Source organism: Coenobita brevimanus, chromosome 60 (genome assembly GCF_032717465.1).
Source record: "Coenobita brevimanus isolate Jiangsu-jjx chromosome 60, ASM3271746v2, whole genome shotgun sequence".
Lineage (NCBI taxonomy): Eukaryota > Metazoa > Arthropoda > Malacostraca > Decapoda > Coenobitidae > Coenobita > Coenobita brevimanus.
In genome coordinates, this window is record NC_137013.1 from 38,812,111 (window position 1) to 38,831,312 (window position 19,202).

At 40.9% G+C, this 19,202-nt stretch overlaps 1 protein-coding gene across 3 annotated transcripts in view; it reads left to right on the top strand.

The window, feature by feature from the left end:
- LOC145403039 (serine/threonine-protein phosphatase 4 regulatory subunit 1-like) overlaps positions 1-18,941 on the top strand; it is a 275,696-nt gene extending 256,755 nt beyond the window's left edge. For 2 of the 3 annotated variants that reach the window (XM_080274880.1, XM_080274879.1), the window contains exons 11-14: positions 602-772; positions 4,477-4,860; positions 11,723-11,999; positions 15,967-18,941. In XM_080274880.1, the coding sequence (XP_080131006.1) occupies positions 602-772; positions 4,477-4,860; positions 11,723-11,999; positions 15,967-16,118 (984 nt within the window). In that variant the 3' untranslated portion in view covers positions 16,119-18,941. The remainder of the gene's footprint in view (positions 1-601; positions 773-4,476; positions 4,861-11,722; positions 12,000-15,966) is intronic. The other variant, XR_013897924.1, reaches the window with a different exon arrangement.
- Positions 18,942-19,202: the final 261 nt, after the last annotated feature.

Genomic DNA, 19,202 nt, shown 5'->3' on the forward strand with positions numbered 1-19,202 from the left:
CCCTGCAGGGTTGTCTAGTGCAGTGAGACAATGTATTTTTTTGCGGTTGACAGTGCCTTGACACAGTGAAGCGCTGGGAAAAGTGCGGAAGTTTGATTGGTGGTAGGACGCCACATTTGCATCTCACCTAGTTAACAGGGGTGCCATAGTAAGCTCCACATTTCCCCATTAATCGGTTATATGGTCACCACCCAGTGTTGTAAATGGTATCCTGGTCTGCAGGAGACCATTAGGCTTGTCTCTTTGTGTAGAGCCACCTGAAGTCAAAAGAAGAGTAATAAAAAATTGCAGGAAGGAAAGCTAGAAGTAGGAAGAGAGGAGGACAAACTAAGAAATAGCATGATAAAGGTGAATGAGGAAGTATGCAATACTACATTGAGTAAGTAGATGATGGTTGCCACCATCTACCACCTGGTTTACTTGTACAATATAATAATGGGTACTTTTAGGTAGAGTTACAAGTACCCCTTCACATATTGCAGTTCCCCAGTGAGATGTTCTTAGTTTAGATTAATTAAAACAATCATGTACAATATTTAGATCTCTGGTATGTTGCTGTAAAAGTGTAGTGAAGTGTTACTTGTCACCTTGCTTCCAATAGACACTGCTGGAGCATTACATCAGCATGACAGATCCAGTGAGAGCCGAGACTGTGGATAACGAACTCACCCGACACTGTGCTTACTCTCTCCCGGCTGTGGCACTCACACTAGGGAGACAAAACTGGCCTGTGCTCAAGGACACGTATGAGACTCTGGCTGGGGACATGCATGTAAGTATACCCATACCCACTTGTCTTCAAGTATTAGGCAGTCCCTCCAAAACTATAAATTATTATTATTATTTTTCTTAACAGTTTGATACTGTACCATAAATTGAAGGAAATGGGCTTTTCAACTCTATAAGTTGCAGTGGAACTTTGATTGCAAGTTCTTCTGTAATTGGTTGTGAACTTAATACCAGAAAAGATTGTTAAAAAAGGCAACTAATGATAAGGACTGAATGTATATACAGTGATCCCTTGGTTATCGTCCATAATTGATACCCCGCCTAGTTTGATAACAAAAGCACAGAACTTGTGGGATTTATCCTAATTGGTACTGGGCATCCGACTTGTAAACCCAAATCTTCCCTTTTACAATAATTTAGACCCACTAAAAACATACTGTTATGGTAAGTACCAGAAATACACATAGGCATGGTGAGGTTAAAAGAAAATTATGAAAAGGGCATAATAAGGAAGAAACTTGTATTATATAGATACCTCATGTGGGCTTGGGGTAAGGGGTTCAGAGTCTAGGGGATGGGGGGTTAGTGGTCTCCACCACATAGGTTTAACTTTTTGAGTAGGGCCTCATCTTTGAATCCCTCAAACCTATCAGAAACCACAGCACTATCATTGTCGGCAGAAACCAGCTCAGGTGCGTGATCAACGAAGTCTTTTAGCTTAAAATTTCATGATAACGGCAAGAGTGCAGGTTTTTTATTTAACAGTGACAAGGAAAACTGCTATTACCAAGTGCACAGTAACCAAGGGATCACTGTTTTCTTTTGATTTTTTGTTACGTCCAGACATTTATACTCTACATGCAACTCTACCTTTCAATGATTTTGAGCCAGTGACACTTTTTTAAAAGTCTGTCAGCTTTAACTTTGTGAAACCTCTCACAGTAAAAGCACTAGAAGCAATCTTCAATAAATTCTTCTACTTTGCATAGTCTCATCATCATCATCATCGTCGTCCAGACCTCCTTTCCCACTCTAGGGCAAGTTGTGGAGCAGCAACATCCAGACAGCCCAAGTTTGCCCAGTCCAATGGTCTATGCTTCCATTCACTCATCATTCAAGCCTCCAGAATCCTGGCTCTGTCTGATAGTCAGTCTGATTGCTGTCACATCAAAAGGGGTTGCCAAATCCCTGATCATGCACTTCTTCTCACAACATTCATCAAGCCAGCTTGATCTCTTGTCAGTCCTCTAGCCTCACTGACTTCCATACCTCTCTTCCTTACACACTCATCCACCAAATCCCTCCACCTTCTCCTTGGCCTACCTCACCTCCTTCCTCCTTCAAATTCACTCTGATATACCTTTTTCATGACTCTATTGTTATTCATGCTCTCCACATGACCATACCATATCAGTACACTCTCTTCGATTCTGGTGTCCACAGACTTCATCACTCTGCAGCTTTCACGAATCACATTATTTCATATCCTATCCACTCTCTGTACTCCACATACATTCCTCAGCAGTCCCATCTCCACTGCTTTCACTCCTGACTCTTCGTATTCATGCCACACCATGGTCTTACATCCTTATGTTAATGTTGGCACTAACTATCCTTCATGTAAGCCTCATGCAGCTGCAACACTAAAGCCTTTGGTTCTTATCAATGCTTTTTTAGCACCAGCTACTTTCCATCCATGAGTCACTCTACTTTCCACTTCTTTTGCACATTTTCCTCTCTCTCTCTTTATTATTGTTTTTTATTTGTTTATTTTTTTTAATCACTGTATGCAGGTATTTGAAATCTCACCAGTTCCAGTCTCTCACCATTCACTGCAACATTGCACTGGGAGTCACCTTCTCACACAGTTATCATCACTGTTCTCTCTTCTACATTTACTCTTAAGGCATGATATTCACAGACATTAGCAAAACTCCGCACTAGTCTACCAAGTTCTTGTCCAGTATTTGCAAGTAACACTGCCTCATCAGCATGCAACAGATTTGAAATATTCCATCCATCACCATTCATTACCAATGCCAGCCCTCTCTCCAGTACTCGTGTTTTTCTCTCTCTCATCACCCCATCTATGTATATATTGAACAACCAAGGGGACATCACACAACCTTGTCGCACGCCCACACTGATCGTGAGCCAATCACTTGGATACTCATTTACCCTTACACATGCATCACTGCCATCATAAAGCCCTTGATGGCACCTTGCAGCTTACCATCTACTCCATACATGTGCAAAACCTTCCACTATCCTTCTCTGTTTGCTTTGTCGTATGCTTTTTCCAGATCCTCGAATGCCATGAACACCATGTAGTCTTTCTTGCAAGCCTTCTCCACTATCTGTCTCACTGCATATCTTTGATCCACATATCCTCTGACACTCCAAACCACCCTGTTCATCACTCACTAGGACTTCTGATATCTCTCTTACTGTATAACAATTCTTCCATATACCTTCCCTACAACACTGAATAAACTTATGCCACAATAATTCTTGCACTCACTTTGCTCACCTTTATTTTTGTACAGGGGTACAATCACAACCTTTTTCCACTCTGCAGGCACAGTTTCACTCATCCATGCCTTCTTACATATCTCTAGCAAGCACTTTATTTCTGCTTTCTCCACTACACTTAATCATCTCCACATACACTTCATCAACCCTGGCTGCTTCCCCATTCATCAGCTACTTTACAGCATTCATCACCTGTGTGAGTGTCACGTTTCCTGGCTCTGCATTCCTTCTCTGCACACCCCCAATACCAATTATGTTTACAGCCGCTCTGCTTTATTCCACTTCATTAGTCTTGCAAAATATTATTCCATCTGGTCCTTCATCTCACACTTTCACATTTCTTTCTGCTGTCACTTCTACATTTTGGCACCTCTTTCCAGAATAACTTCCTATTTTCAGAGTAATTTGCATTCATTTTTCCTCCTAGATCATCATTTACCTCCATCTTTTTCCTCATCTCTAGTCCCTGTGTGCTTCTTGCTCTCAATATATTCAGTTCTTATTTCAATTGAACCCCTGTTCTGTAAGCACTCTGGCCACTTCTCTTTTCCTCCACCGCTCTCTTAACCTCTTCATCCCACCATGCCATACCTTTCTTCTTTGTTGTCACTCTTGCCACACCACACACTGCTTTAGCATTCTTAACTAAGCAATCCCTTTGTGCATTCCACAGGCTGTCCTGATTATTTTCATTCCAATTCACTGTTTGCAGTAGTCTCACCAAAGATAATAAATATCATCACAAGGCAACAAAAATTCAGTGATTGAATTCATCACTTGGCTGAGGGGATTATTTATTTAATTTTTAAATTAGGCTTGAGCCTCTTATTGATGTTGAATTGAGAATTTCAAAGGATTGAGGCATTCATTTCATAATAATGCTGTGTGTTTGCTCCTATTGCCCTATACCAGGATCTTATTACCCTTTTCCCTCTTTCCATTCGACCACTGTCACTCATATACCTCTCCACTTAATTCACATTATTCTTCTCCTCCCTTCATCCACCTCTATCATATACACTCTTCTGGTCAGTCTCACACATTCCATTCAATCCACATGGGCAGATTCATCTTAGGGTACTACTGCTACCACTTATTTTGGCAAGTCCACATTCATAGCAGTCACGAAGGGGCTAAATGCCCCAATTCATAACTTTTAAAAATCTAATTTACTGGAAGTCGTAAAGCAATGCAAGTCTTCTTCCCTTTTAACAGTGGAAAGTGCGACGAACTCTAGCATTCAGCATCCATGAATTGGCTGTGATTCTCGGTGAGGAGATAGCACAGAGTGACCTGGTGCCGGTGTTCAACGGGTTCATCAAAGACTTGGATGAGGTCAGGATTGGAGTTCTCAAACACTTGGCTCACTTCCTACGATTGTTGCGGCCACACCACCGCCGTGACTACCTTCCTCGCATGGATGAGTTCTTGCGCACGGACAATGAAAACAACTGGCGCTTCCGGTTAGAGTTGGCCACACAGCTGGTTGGCATTGTGGACCTGTTCTCTCCCCAGGACTGTCAGACCTTCCTGGTGCCCATCACACTGGCTCTTCTGGCTGACAAGGTGGTCCACATCAGACGCACCTGTTACACTGTTGTGAGTATGCAAGTATTACCATAGTAAACTAACTCATGTTATGAATCCACTGAGCCAAGAGACGTCTTTCTTAATTCACTTTTATCCTCCTCTGATGTTTTACTTAAGCTGAGGATAGACTTGTGAAACTGGAGGGGTTGGAAATGGCCTTCATTTACAGTTAATCCTCATTTAAAGCCAGCCACAACTGTGAATACATAAATATTTCTTGTTTATAATGTTTGGTGGTGAAATGCTATTCTGTACTACGTGAAAGAATTTGAAGTGAGACGTGCTTTTGATTTACAGTTTTAGGCATTAAAATCACACACACAAAAAAAGCATTCATTTCTTGCTTCAGATGACCTAAATATTGAATCAAGAACATCTGAGAGAAAACAAGTGTTAATTCATCAGCAACATAATAATGACACAACTTCAGATTAAGTAAGAACAGCCTTTCAGTACAAGAAGTTTCCCAAGAGCTGATTAAAATTGCCCGGAGGCTACAAGAATAAATCAGTAAAACATGTGACTGATTTGAAGGAAGTAAACTGAGGGTGCAAAAGAGTAGGCAAGCCCCCACATCTGGTAGCTGTTTGTTAAACCCATGCTGAGTGAAAAGCATATAGCCCGCTGCTAAATACAATCTGTTAACACAATTGGCAGGCTGTCCACATCAATACAGTAGGTCCCGTTATATGACCACTCGATATATGAAAAACCGATGATACGACCTGGGTAAATTAGGGACTACTGTATTTTCGGTAAACGATCTCGAAAATCCAATGATACGACATTCAGTCTGGGGCAAGGTGTGAGGATTCTAACTCAGTCATCCAAGCAAACGAAGTCACCGCTGTTTTTTCTCAACCTTGGATAGAAATAACAAGACTGCTTAGCTGCAGCATTGTGAGATGTGCAATAATTATCGCAAAATGCAATATTTTGGCACATTTTGCGATGTGCGATAGCATGCATGCGATAATGTGATAACTTTCAGAATTTCATAATCTGAAAAATAAAAGGGGGATTGCAAAATTAACAAGTCTACTGTAAGACTAGTACAACAGTAGGATTTAGTAACTCTTACGATAACCAGTATTATAATCTGGTAGGTACTTAACTGTTAAACAAACTCAGTAACGTTAATTAATCACTCCACATATAAATATATTTATTCCTCAGTAATTACCATTTTATGTGAAGAAATGCCTTTGTTTATGAGTGCGATAATTTTAATGAGCCAGGTACGATAATACAGTATGGGTTTGGGATTCTGGCAGTGCTGCTCAGCTGGCAACTGCCAGGCCAGCTTCCCACCTCCAACACAACATTACCACTTGTAGATGAGTGTTATGCATGTTTTATGTATTTAATTAATATGCAGTCATGTTATTTGCATACTATTTGCTCTTTCAGGTTGCTTTCTCTACAGTTCGGTAGTATAGCTATATTTATTGCATTTGGTATCATATATTTTAGCTTGAAAACTTACCTTTGATGGGGTCCTTGAACGTAACCAATATTTTACCATTAGTCACGTGTTTCGTTATACGAGAATTCATTATATGACTATGCCAAATGGAACCTAACTGCTTGTATCTTTGGGACCTCCCTGTACTGTACTCACAAATGTTCCTTAACCCCTCCATGGCCGACCCGACCGCATGTAATTTGTTGGGCCCCATAGGCCGACCCCGCTGTCATTTTTTGAAATTTCACCCCCCCCCCCTCCCCCCCCAATCCAAAGTCAGGCAGGCACTGAGCTCATAATCTCACAGCATTTAGTGGTAAGCCTATAAAGTTGCTAGAAGCCACCAGAAAAAAATCCACCGACTATAGGAATTTTCCTACAATATTTCTTGGACCCAACCAAATATATGGTGCGAATTAGAGGGTCCAGACTTCCATTGCGCCGACTGTATATGAATTTATTTTGCATTGTTCGGTGTTTATTGTGTTTTATGGTAGTATTGCTTTATTTTTGTAGTTTAGGTGGTGGAGTCTTTATCATTCTTTTTCTGTGCCTGCCCTCCTTTCTTCCTATTTCTCCCTTCTTTCCTGTCACTTCTTATTACTTTTCTTTCCTTTACAGGTGGCTTTACATTGAGTGACAAGCCAAATGGTTTCCTGTAAGCCGAGAAACCAGTTACAACGCTGGGTGGTAACCATATAACCAAACCATTCGTGCTGCCTACGTGTCAGCAAGTGGGTTGGAGGAGGGTTATTGGCCCTCCCCGAAAAACAAATAACTCAAAGTCAAATGGCCACCCCTCACGGGATTGTGGTGTCGGGCAATAGATAGATAGATAGGTGGTGGAGTTTGTTGGAAAAGGGAGGTGCGAGTTTCTGTTTTCAGACCTGCACTAGATAAATGTCATCTCTTGAGTGTACAGGGTGGATGGTGAGGGTTGAAATGAGAGATGAACTGCCATTCACACCTCGCACGAGCTGATTACCGGGAAGGGAAGGGAGGCCTTTCCACCCACAAAAACATCATGTGAACATGGAAAACTTTCCTGTTATGCTTATGAAATGCAAAGTCTGTCTATCTATCTATCTATTGCCAGACGCCATAATCCCGTATGGGGTGGCCATTTGACTCTGAGTTATTTGTTTTACAGGGAGGGGCACTAACCCTCCACCAACCTACTTGACACGTAGGGAGCACGTATGGTTTGGTTGTATGGTTACCACCCAGCGTTGTAAATGGTTTCTTGGCTTACAAGAAATGCCTGTATTTATTTATACAGTAAGATCTCACTATAACAGACTAATTGGGGCCCAAGCCATTCCAAAAAAAAGCGACATCCACACTTCCCCCTGCTAACCTGGACGTTTTGTGATATATGAGACATAAGTCCGAATTGCACCAACAGTTTTTAATCTGTTTTCTTAACCATTGCAGTACTGTACTGTATCATACCTTCACTACAATAATCAAATGATATATATAATAAAATGCCGGGACCAACTGCTTAGCCCCGGGCTCCTACGCTTCTCATGGAGCAATGTAGGATTGGATGATGGATGGATGGATGGAAATATTGTACTGTACACTGATCAACATGTCTTTTATTTACCTTATTGTGGTGAACATAGCTGAAGTGCTCAGGCAGTCTGGACTGCTTTTGGCTTTATCAGACTTTTTCTGATATACAGTATAAGAATTTAGTCCGGTAGCTCCTCGATTCTGGTAAAAGCGAATTCCAGTCTATTAAAGTCCGTTATATCGAACTTTTACTGTAATTGTAAATGGGTGGTTGTGTGTGTTTCACAAGGGAGGAGAAAGATGATACTTTCTGTGTGGGTCGAGATAATGGGTGTAACTGTACGTGTTTAGGTGTGCCCATGAGTGAAAAAATCATACATCCACTCATCATGGCAGCAGGTGATGAAGTGACAAATAAGGCCTGAGAGCATGAAGGGAAAGTCAGTCTCATGTCCGAGATGTTCACTTCCCAAAAGCTTTCGCAGTTTTCTACAAGTCACACTGCATCGAATGATCCAGACCATTACAACAAACCTGAGGAAGTAGGTAAAGATGATATTTTCATCCGGGTCAAGATAACTGGTGTAGTTGTGCGTATTTAGGCATGGCCATGAGCAAAAAAATTGAAAATCCACTCATCATGGCAGCAGGCTCTGAACTGATTGATGGGGTGTATGGGAGTGTAGTGTAGGTCAGTCTCAATATGTTCAAAACGTTCGTTCACTTCCCAAAAATTTTTGCCATTTTTTTTATAGGCCCTGCTATGGTAAAACGTAATTTGACACTGGCGGCATGGAGGGGTTTAATGTCCCTTTGTAACAGTTTGCATAAAATCTTTGCCTTCTCAGTTTTAATATGACATGCATCCTCACTCAATTTCTCACATCTTTATGGAACAGGGATATTGAGAGGTCTTAATAATTTACTTTTGGACATGAAGCAAAAAAGGAAAGAAAACTGAGGTATTTTGTTTTGTGAATACCTAGGTCTGAGAGGTAATTGTAGATAAGTTGGTCATTGAGAGAGGTGATAGGAGTGATGTAGGTTGTTTGGTACATTAGTAAATTAGTTCCTTAAAAATGGTCAGTGTTATGAAGGCCTTGATATGAAGTAGAGGACTGAGTACAGAGGCTGTGAGATTACATGAATAGAGGGAGGTCACAATGTTATGAGTAGTTACATTTATAAATCTGCACATTAAGTGATTGCCTGCATTAGGTGTACATAACCTATGGGAAAAGGGGGATTCGGTTTTTGACCACCTCCAGCTTACACCTGTAATGCAATTTAAACCAATTCAAGAGTAATGGTTAGTTATATATAAAACACACATACAGAATTAACATATCACCTACAATAATGCATAACTACTGTAATGGGTGCATAAAGATCCCCAAGAAGTGCCACTGGCATTGCAACCAGGTGCATACTCTCAGAATTTGGCTAGTGATTGCTTAAAACTTCTGTGGTAAACATGAGTGCAGTGAACCAGAATAATAACCATGGTAACAAATTAGTATACTGTAGTGTGAGCACAAGAGCAGCATATCAGGCCATAAAGGAGTTAAGTGGGACTGAAAAGAGAAGGAAGGAAATACCTGTAGGAGATAGAAATGGTAATTTGATGACTAAAGACTTTGATATAAAAGGAAGGTGGAAAGAGCATTTTGAATCTGTTCTAAATAGACCAATCCCTACTGAAGAGGACATTTTGCCATCCGAGAGAGATTTGCAGATAGAAACGGGATATAACCTTGGAAGAGGTAGCAAAATCTATAAAGGAGTTAAAGAATTTTAAGGCCCCAGGAGAGGATGGAATATTTCCTGAAATGCTTAAGGTGGATAATGATGAGTTGATGAATGCGCTTTTGAATCTTTTTTATGTGGCTTGGGATAATGGTGGAATTCCAGAAGAATGGAAAAATGGAGTGATCATAAAAATACCAAAAAAAGGAGATTTAGTGTGTGGGGCAATTGGAGGGGGATAACTTTGACACCTGTAGTTGCAAAATTCTTTTCCAAAATATTTGAACAGAATAGAGCCAGTAATTGATAAAATTTTAAGAGAAGAACAAGCGGGATTTAGAAAGGGTCGAGGTTGTAACGATCAGATTTTTATTGTAAGGCATCTAATGCAACAAGCTAATGAGATGAAAATGCCACTTAGTATGTGTTTTGTGGATTTTGAAAAGGTGTTTGATAGTGTTTCACGAGGAGCTATTTTGAAAATTATGAGATTCTGTGGTATACCAGAAAAGTTTGTAAATATTATTAGAAGCCTGCATGAAGGTACTTTTTGTTAAGGTAATGGTGGGTGGTTCTTTGAGTGATCCATTTGAAGTTAGGTCAGGAGTGATTCAAGGAGGAGTTCTTTCGCCATTGCTGTTTGTTTTGGTTATGGATTATGTTATGAGAAAGGTTGTAAGGAGAACAGGTGCAGGAATTAACTGGAAAGAAAAGAAGGCAGTTTAATACAGGATGTGCTAGAGTGAACTGCTAGAGAAAGAAGAGGTAGAGGTAGGCCGAGGGAAACCTGGTTGAGGACAATGAAAAGAGAAGCAGGAGAGGAGTGTTAGTGGGATCTGAAGGTGATGGCAAAAGACAAATATTGGTGGAGCGAGTTCATCGAGGCCCTATGCATCCCGTGGGGTGCCATAGGAAATGATTGATTGATTGATTGATTGTAGTATGATAACAAGAACTCAAATACGGTAAGTTTCTTGCCAAACTTTTAATGTCAACACACAAACTCGTCACATGCCGTAAGAGCTTAATTTTTAAAACCCCGTGTATGTCAGCTCACAAAATCAGCCACAAAACCCATTTCACACACACTGCACTAAATGTGAAAACTCATGAATATTACTGCTCCCTTATCACTAACCTCTTTATAGTTTTTATCACTTTCCAACAGTGGGCCTATCAACGTCATGAACACAGCCAACTCATTTTTCCGAGTGTATGAATGAGACTCTCCTCTCTTTCATATTAAGCTAGCATACCAAGCACTACTTCATTCATTGTTTTTATGCTTTCTACAAGAATAAATGTTTTTCTTGTGATCTTAGCCCTTTAACTGGAAGAAGGCACACTTTCTTGGTCCTTAGCCATCATAAGTTAGTTAGTTTGTAACCGTGTGGACAGAATTCTGGGATAAAATGAGGAACGAGAGAGAGAGAGAGAAAATGCTTCTAGACAATGACAATCAACACAATCATGAAATTGAGGCCCACAGGTATAGGACATCGGCCATGTGGGTGGGCTTGGGTCACAGAACCCCACCAGTGAGTAACAAAAGCACAATTCATAGGATGTAAACAAATGGAACCATCTGGGAATCATACTTAAACGCACCCACTGTTTTGTCCATGCAGAGTGATATTGTATATTAAATACTAAAGGGAGAAATTAAATGCTCATGTTCTCATTAGACTGTTTCTTTCATGTTAAATCACAACTCTGCTGTACAATATGCAATATGAACATTGTCCCAGCTTGTTAGAGTTGAACCACTCTTGTGTCCCTTCAGTACTGCCTGGCCTGGCTCAGGTATCTCACCGAGGCCTGCATTGGTGAAAGTTGCAGGGGTACGTTTTGAATTTTCCTTACATGCACTTCATAACTGACTCTCATATTCATGACTGATGCTTTTAACACTGAATTTTCGGTACATAGGACCAAAAAATGTATTATATTTATCAGCCTTGTAACACTGGTTTGTCATATAATGGATGCTCATGTAAAGGGACCTCTCTGTATTCTGCTGTAATACTGGGAAGCAACCTTGGTTAGATTTTTCTTGGTAATATAGAAATTAGGTATACTAATGTTGCATCTCTCCTGATTAGTCATAATTTAGTATGATGATGACTACTGTTTCATCCATAGGTTTGTCAGTTGGTGCGTCAGCTGGGATCCGAGGGTGACATGAGACATGTTGAGGCACTGAGTCGGCAGCTGCGTGAAAAGTTTGCCATGGCTCCCACGTGGTCACAGCGGCAGTCATATGCCTTCCTGTGTGGGCAGCTGGTGGCCGAGCGGTCCCTCCCCTTGCCTTACTGGTGCCGCCTTTTCCTGCCTTCCCTCCTCACGCTTGCCAGTGACCGTGTCCCAAATGTTCGCATTGCAGTTGCCAAAATGCTGACCACCCATATTGCATGTTTAGGTAAGGCCATAGAAATGTCTTGGGAGTCGTGTTGACTAATTTTTGCACACACTTTTTTTTTTTTTTTTTTTTTTTTTAAATTCCTTTTGCTATGTATAAAGCTGATTGCCATTGTCATAAATTTACAGTACTTGCCTTTTTCTGTGTTGCTAGATGCTTTCAGCATGGGAAAGGTGGCAACAAACAATTTGCCTTTGTATCATTCTGTCTACTGCCATCAGGCTGCCAGTTGTATGGAAAATTGTCATATTTTAGAACATCCCTGATATATCTTATAATGAGAATTGTCTGTCCTATAAAATGAAATGAAGGTACAATACCCATTTTGATACTGTCAGTGCCACCGTGGCTGTTTTATGCTTGTTCAGATGTTGTCAGGAAACACTGCAAAGTAGCTCTCCAGTCTGCCACTGTGACTCAAGAGAACTGTCTTAAAATTTGAACAGTTTATGTTAACCCCTTAAACGCGGCTGTGTACAGTCGTTTCCCCCCGAGTGGCGGGGTTGTATCGCGGTCTGAGTACCTGTAGGAGAATATTCGCCAAAAATCAGAGATTAACCCTAGAACATTATACTTGGTATGGGAGATAGTACTTACATTCAGCTTTCTCCAGAGACAGGTGTTGAGCCTTCGTGGACTACCCAAGGACTTGTGGAGACTTGCAAAGTTGGGTAACCAAATCTTCACTTTCACACCTCCAGCAACCCGGTTTCCCCTCTACCACAGCCTCATTCTGTCACAGTAAACTTTATACTACAACGTAAAGGTAGTTAGGAATCCGTATTTGTACAATAAGCACTGAAAATAAGGCTAAAATCAACGGAGCGTACGGCCGACATGCACTGTGGCGGCGGTCTTCCCGTCACTGAACAAACATTTCCATTTTCACAGCTAAAAACATGTATACTACATTATTTTCAATCATATTACTTCCCAAAAGATCACCACGGCGCGCTTTTTATTCTGCCTTACGTCCGCCACTTTATTCTCGTTCCTGTCGGCCGCTTGCACTGACTGGGAAGAGCTAGAACTCGCCATAATGTCACTTTGAAAGCCTGCAGTAAACTGACACTAAACAGGGGCAAACCGTGAGAAAAAAAGCTAGTGTTACAACTGGGGAAACAAGCGTTTCCTAGTAGCATAAACTGCTTGTGAGAGGAGAGCGCAGATTTACAGTTCTGAGCACTCAGAGCGCTGCCATGTATCACAGCCAGGCTGGCCGGGCCGTGGTGGTGGGGGGGGGGGACGGGGGGAAAATGCGATATTTGGCAACAACTGAGGTCAGTAGTACAAAGGTAAAGTATGCTAGTTGTAGCTAGAGGGTGGTGGTACTGATAGACAATACCAGCTGGAGCCTGCTTGCCCGCGGTTATTCAAAATTTACTAGAATCGCAAACACGACGACCCTCCGTCATGTCCTTTTGGTCAAGCGTCGCAAATGTGACGATCCGCGTTGAAGGGGTTAATAGAGATTAAGCTTTCCAGACTCCAGACTACAGGTGCAGATCAGCATTTTCTCCGTTATATCAGTTTACAGTCTATAATCCTTCACAGTCAAAGGAGGTATCCTTGCTCCTGTCTGTGCAGGATGAAGGGATTATATTTTGGTTCAAGTCCATTGAAGGATAAGGATAACGTGCACCATAATAAGCCAAGGAAGTTACGAGTGATGGTACACACACACTATTGAGTGCCCTTCTGATTTTCGCTTTAGTCATCATCATCTAATCCTGTGTTGCCCCAAGAGGAGCATAGGGGCCTGGGGCTAGGCAAGTTGGTCCTGACATTTAGGATGAGAGTGACCAGCCTTACTCATCCCTGAGTGGCATTATGTGCGCAATAAACCCCAACTACCCCTGGGATATAAACCAACGCAGGCTAAATCCAGTTGGACCGGCTTAATTACTGTACCCACTAAACCACCATGCACCATAGTTTGGTTATATGGTTACCATCCAGCATAGTAAATGGTTTCCTGTAACCCACCAGGAAACCATTTACTATGCTGAGTGGTAACCATATACACTCAATCCTCATAAATCGCGGCAATTTGGGTCTGGACCACTGCCGTGATTTACAAATTCCGTGATTTATGAATAATATCTCTTATGTGAAAAATTAATTTGGCTCTGGACTTTGGCCAACCCGCCCCCACAGCACCCAACCTACACCTATCTAGGCACCATCAAACACTATCTATCTATAGCCCGATGCCCTAATCCTGCAAAGGGTGGCCACAGACAAAACACCACCAAGTCGCTCTGTCACCCGCCATTTGACTACCCTCCCCCCAACTCACCCCCCCCCCTCCCTCATATACCTCTCAACTCCATCCCTCCACCTTATCCTCAGTCTACCTCTCCCTCCCTCCACCTCACCTACATACACCCTCTTAGTCAGTCTTTCATTCTCCATTCTCTTCACATGTCCAAACCACCTCAGTGATTTCTCCTAATCTTCTCAACCACATCCACATCCACCCCACAGCATTCCTTCACTTCTTCATTCGTCAACCTGTCCCTCCATGTCACTCCACATGCTCCTCTCAAGTAACTCATTTCCACTGCTCTCACTCGTGACTTGTTCCCCTCTTGCAAGGTCCACGCCTCGCTTCCATACGTCAGGGTAGGGATCACAATACTATCATGCAGTGACTTCTTAACTTCCATACTCGCCTCAACATACAAATTTAGGATTATTCAGTGCATGTATTAAATAAAATAAGCAGTGTTAAGGGATCTCACCTTAATCCTATGACGAAATTGCTTACGTGAACGGAGTAGGGTGGTGTTGGGAAGAACTTAGAACCTCTCAGCACTTGTTCTTCCCAAACTCTTTCGCCAGCTTTGAAAACTTCTCCCCTCTCTCAACACAACGAATGAGCTTCAAACGTTGACTGTACAACAGCTGCAGCAGCTTCTTGACGCCATACTGCTTAGAGCGCTTCATCGGGGGGTCGGGAGGGGCCATGGCAGGTAGGAGGCGGGGGGTAGTTGCACAAAAAAGGCAGGTAACTCTCGTACTCCATGGCGACAGTCTGTAGTGTGTGGACTGGCGGGACAAGAACAACAACAACATGGCGGCATTAGTATGCACATATGCCCCCAGGGACGCGCGGTGATTGGTTGTTGGGTCGCGATTCAGTTTGAATGCCGCAGTTTACGGTTCTCCTTGGAAAAGGCCCACTTGGGTGCCTAGATCCATGATTTTCGTGACTTAATAGTGATTTAAGGTTGCTGGCAGTCTGACGGCCACCTAGCCGTGATTTATGAACACTCGATTTAGGAGAATTGAGTGTAACCAAACTATGGTGCCTGGTGGTTTATAACCAAGGGATGGTTGGGATTTATTGCACACACAATGCCACTCAGGGATAAGTGAAACTGGTCACTCTCATCTTAAATGCCAGGACCAACTTAACTAGCCCCAGGCTCTTATGTTTTCTCTTAGGGCAACACAGGATTAGATGATGATGATGATGACTAAAGTCACTGTAGTCCTTTTTTATATGTACTGGACCACAGTCCTTTTCTTGGGAACCTATACATTGTATGGAGTAAGTTGGATAATATGGTACTGGCTGTTAATTCTTTTTACCGAATAATTTGTCTTCTGTCATTATCACTGAAAGAAAATACAGAATTGGAAAAACAATCAATTGTATGCTTAGTGGTTAAAACAACCCATTCAGTGACAGCTTTGCATATATACTGTCCCCATGCAGTGACTGTAGGTTTTTTGATCAAGGGAATGCCACCGAGGAAAGTGAGCTTGTTATCAGGACTTAATCATACTGGACTATGGTAGCCAAGTCTTGGACCCATACACCTGAAAAAGGGAAATGGGACTGGGTGTTTTTCATTCTCTTCTAGTTTTGATTGTCCATTTATTGACAGTTTTTAACCCCGCTTTTATACTAACTTTATTCTTCCATGTACTGTATTTATTTCTGATTTTAACTTTTCAGACTACTGTCAGAACCCCGAAAACCCCGAGTCACATGAGATCCAGGCAGCACTGGAGCAGCTTCGACAGGACAAAGATCGAGATGTGGGCCACTTTGCCTGCTGCCCTGTCAATACTGAATACCTCTTACACCCACATGACCCCACGTTATAATGGGGTGCCACCTTAGTCTCCCCTTTATTTCACACTGTTATTATATGGGTTCCCGTAGTCTTTTTAGTTTCTGATATGAAAAAAACGATGTTGTAATGGAGGGAAATTACATGCCGTTCTCTTCTTCACTTACACCCTAGTGAGGGAACATCCCAAAACTTGCTTTTTATAAGCCCTCTTCTGTAAGCCTATAATCAGTTTGGTTAGTCTTACTGTTTTGTCTAATGGGGGTCCATCTCTTTCTTCTTCAAACTGTACTTGGGACTGTCTTCACAATGTCACACCATGTTTTAGGGAATCCAGGATTCTTGACACATTGGTCTCACCTACTGTAGATTCAAGTTTACCCTCTATCTTATTCTCATCACAACTCCCCCACCCTCCCACCCAGAAGAAAGAAATCTTGCTGTCCTCTTTCTCGTTGTCATTTATGGTTTTTAGGAAAATACTGATATGAATAGTCAAGAGAAGTACATGCTGCTTGCTCTTTGACCTAGCCAGGCATTCATTGTCATTCTTTTAGGAGATCAAGCCTGCTAAGATGAGAACAGGTATGGTTGCTGCAGATTGATGAATCAGTCTAGGCTTTAAATGTTCTTTAAATCTGTTTTTGTTTCCATTTCTTCCTTAATACTGTTGTTCTGTATTATTTATATTCACCTTTAGTCACCAGTGCTAATGGTGCATATGTCTCACAATAGTGGTTTGATAGAGGTGCATGGAAGGAAGGCTGTGCATTATGGTGGTGACCCCAACTTCAAAATTTCATCGTGTTCTCTCTTATGCCATGATGCTAGATGTTAATCTGGCAAGGTTATTTCTCGGGATGAAACAGCATGTTTGTCAAAGAAGCATGGCTTGAGTTTTCATAAGTTTGACTGCAGTTGACTAATGTGGGAGTATAGGCTGATATTCTTTACTGTACTTATCACCACATCAGAAGAGCAGTAAATCCCACTTGAAAAATCCATCCATTGTGTGAAGCTGTTGTGCAGGTCACTCAATCAACTAGATAGTCAAGCTCTGGAACACTGCATCAGGGTTAAATTAATTTGATTATTACCTGTAGAAAGTATGTACATTGGATTGTTTTGTAATATATGTGAAGTAGGGAAGTACAAATTTATGAGTTTCACTAGTAGTTGGAACAGTTAATGCTCATGATTGGTGTTAAATGCAACGTTGGATACTGGTGAGAATACATCTAAGCAAGTCCAACTTACATGTTGAGCCCAAGTGCTTGTCACTGTTTTAAATTGTTGATGAAGTCCTGTGATATAACATGCATGAAACATTCACTGTTTTAAGTTTCAATGCAGTTAATAGGTATGATTTTACACTTAAGTAAAGATATGTTATTCTATGTATACAGTACTTTAGTTTCTTTTTACAGAAAAAAAAAAAAAAGTAGGAATACATCATCAAAATCTTTTCCTTAGACCTCTGCAGCCAACAAAACTGCTGCCATGTCATTTTCCTTACATCATTCAGTATGTCCATTATGTTAGTATTAACCCATTCACTTGCATGACAAATTTTATTTTATTGTTATTACCAGACACTTTTATTCAGCATAAGAGGGACTTATCAAATTAGAGGACATAAATAGAACCTGCATTAACCCCTCACTGGAAAAAAATAAAAAATAAAGTTATCAGGAGGTAGCTAGGCTAACAACTAATGTCACTGGAGGGAAAGGCTTAAATTACTTTAAATTATTACCTCCAGTTTTGGAAGCCTGATTGTCTATATGCATGTGGATTGGTTTGCAGTGGCTGGTTAAGGTTGTCTGATACTCTTCACATCTTCATCTGTGAGCAGAAAGGGCCTAAAGGATGACAGAAGCCATTCCAAATATATTCTTACCATGTTTGTGTTTCATTTACCAAGAGAGTCCAGACAGCCTGTTATGTGAAAGTTCACCTGTTATGGACCTGACCAGGCTTTAAGGTATGCTGGGATATCATTTGTTCATTATGTTAATAGGTTTTACATTGAGGAAATAACATAGGCCATCAGGGATCTTTTTTCACAACTGCTTTAAACTTAGTTTTACACAAGGATCTTCAGATCCCACAAAATTTGCTCACATAAATTAAAACTTATCATTGTCTATTACCGCATATTTTGACTTCTCTTTGTCTGTTACCGCATATTTTGACTTCTCTTTGGTATGTTCTATAGACATATTTATTTTTGTTTAAAGAATAACATTTCTTGCCGAGTAAAATTTATCCTCTTTACAACTGAACTTTTCACCTGGTACTCATACTTCGTACAGGTCTTGTATTACTCTTGATTTTAATTTTAAATATTCAGATTATGATGTATATTTTGTGTACTGTCCTTGATACAAATTATTGTGCCATTATCATTGTGATTCTGCTGACACAACACATGGTCTTAATTTGACAATTTTCCAGGTTAGAGTAGGCAGGACATTCAACATTTGTCTCCCACATTATTTATTTTATACAGTAACTGAAGATTTAAGATATCTGCACAGACTAGTTCTATGAATGTTACAATGTATCTGTCACCTGGAGAGGGCACCTCAAAAGTATCAGTAGCAATAGCAGTGTTATACAGGATTACAGTAATAGAAAATTACAGATATCTTATAAATCTAGGTAATAAATAATGTGTTAGTGCCTGTGTGAAGGGGATGATGACCAAGAACAGCCTACATGACCAAGTGTCTTGATCCTCCCAACTTCACTGCTGGAAATATGTCATTTGAAAATATATTTCACTTTAGTTTCTTTTAACCTCACTGTAAATTGTCATATTGTACAGGTATAAAATAAACTTATAAATAAATATTTTTTCTCAAAACTATAATTCCTGGGAAGTAATGTCTCAAAGTTAAGCAGAACTTGGGTTAAATACCATAAAACATTGATGCAAGTCATCCATTAAAAGGGAGAGAGAGAATTGAGGCCATCTTAGGGGTGTTAGGTGACCCTGAAAGTTTGCAAAGGTAGAATGCTTCATGACTACCAAGAACTTATAATAGCAAGAGTCCAGAACAAACAGTGTATATATATGTTACCTTTACCCAGATATGCTGATGGGAAACAACTT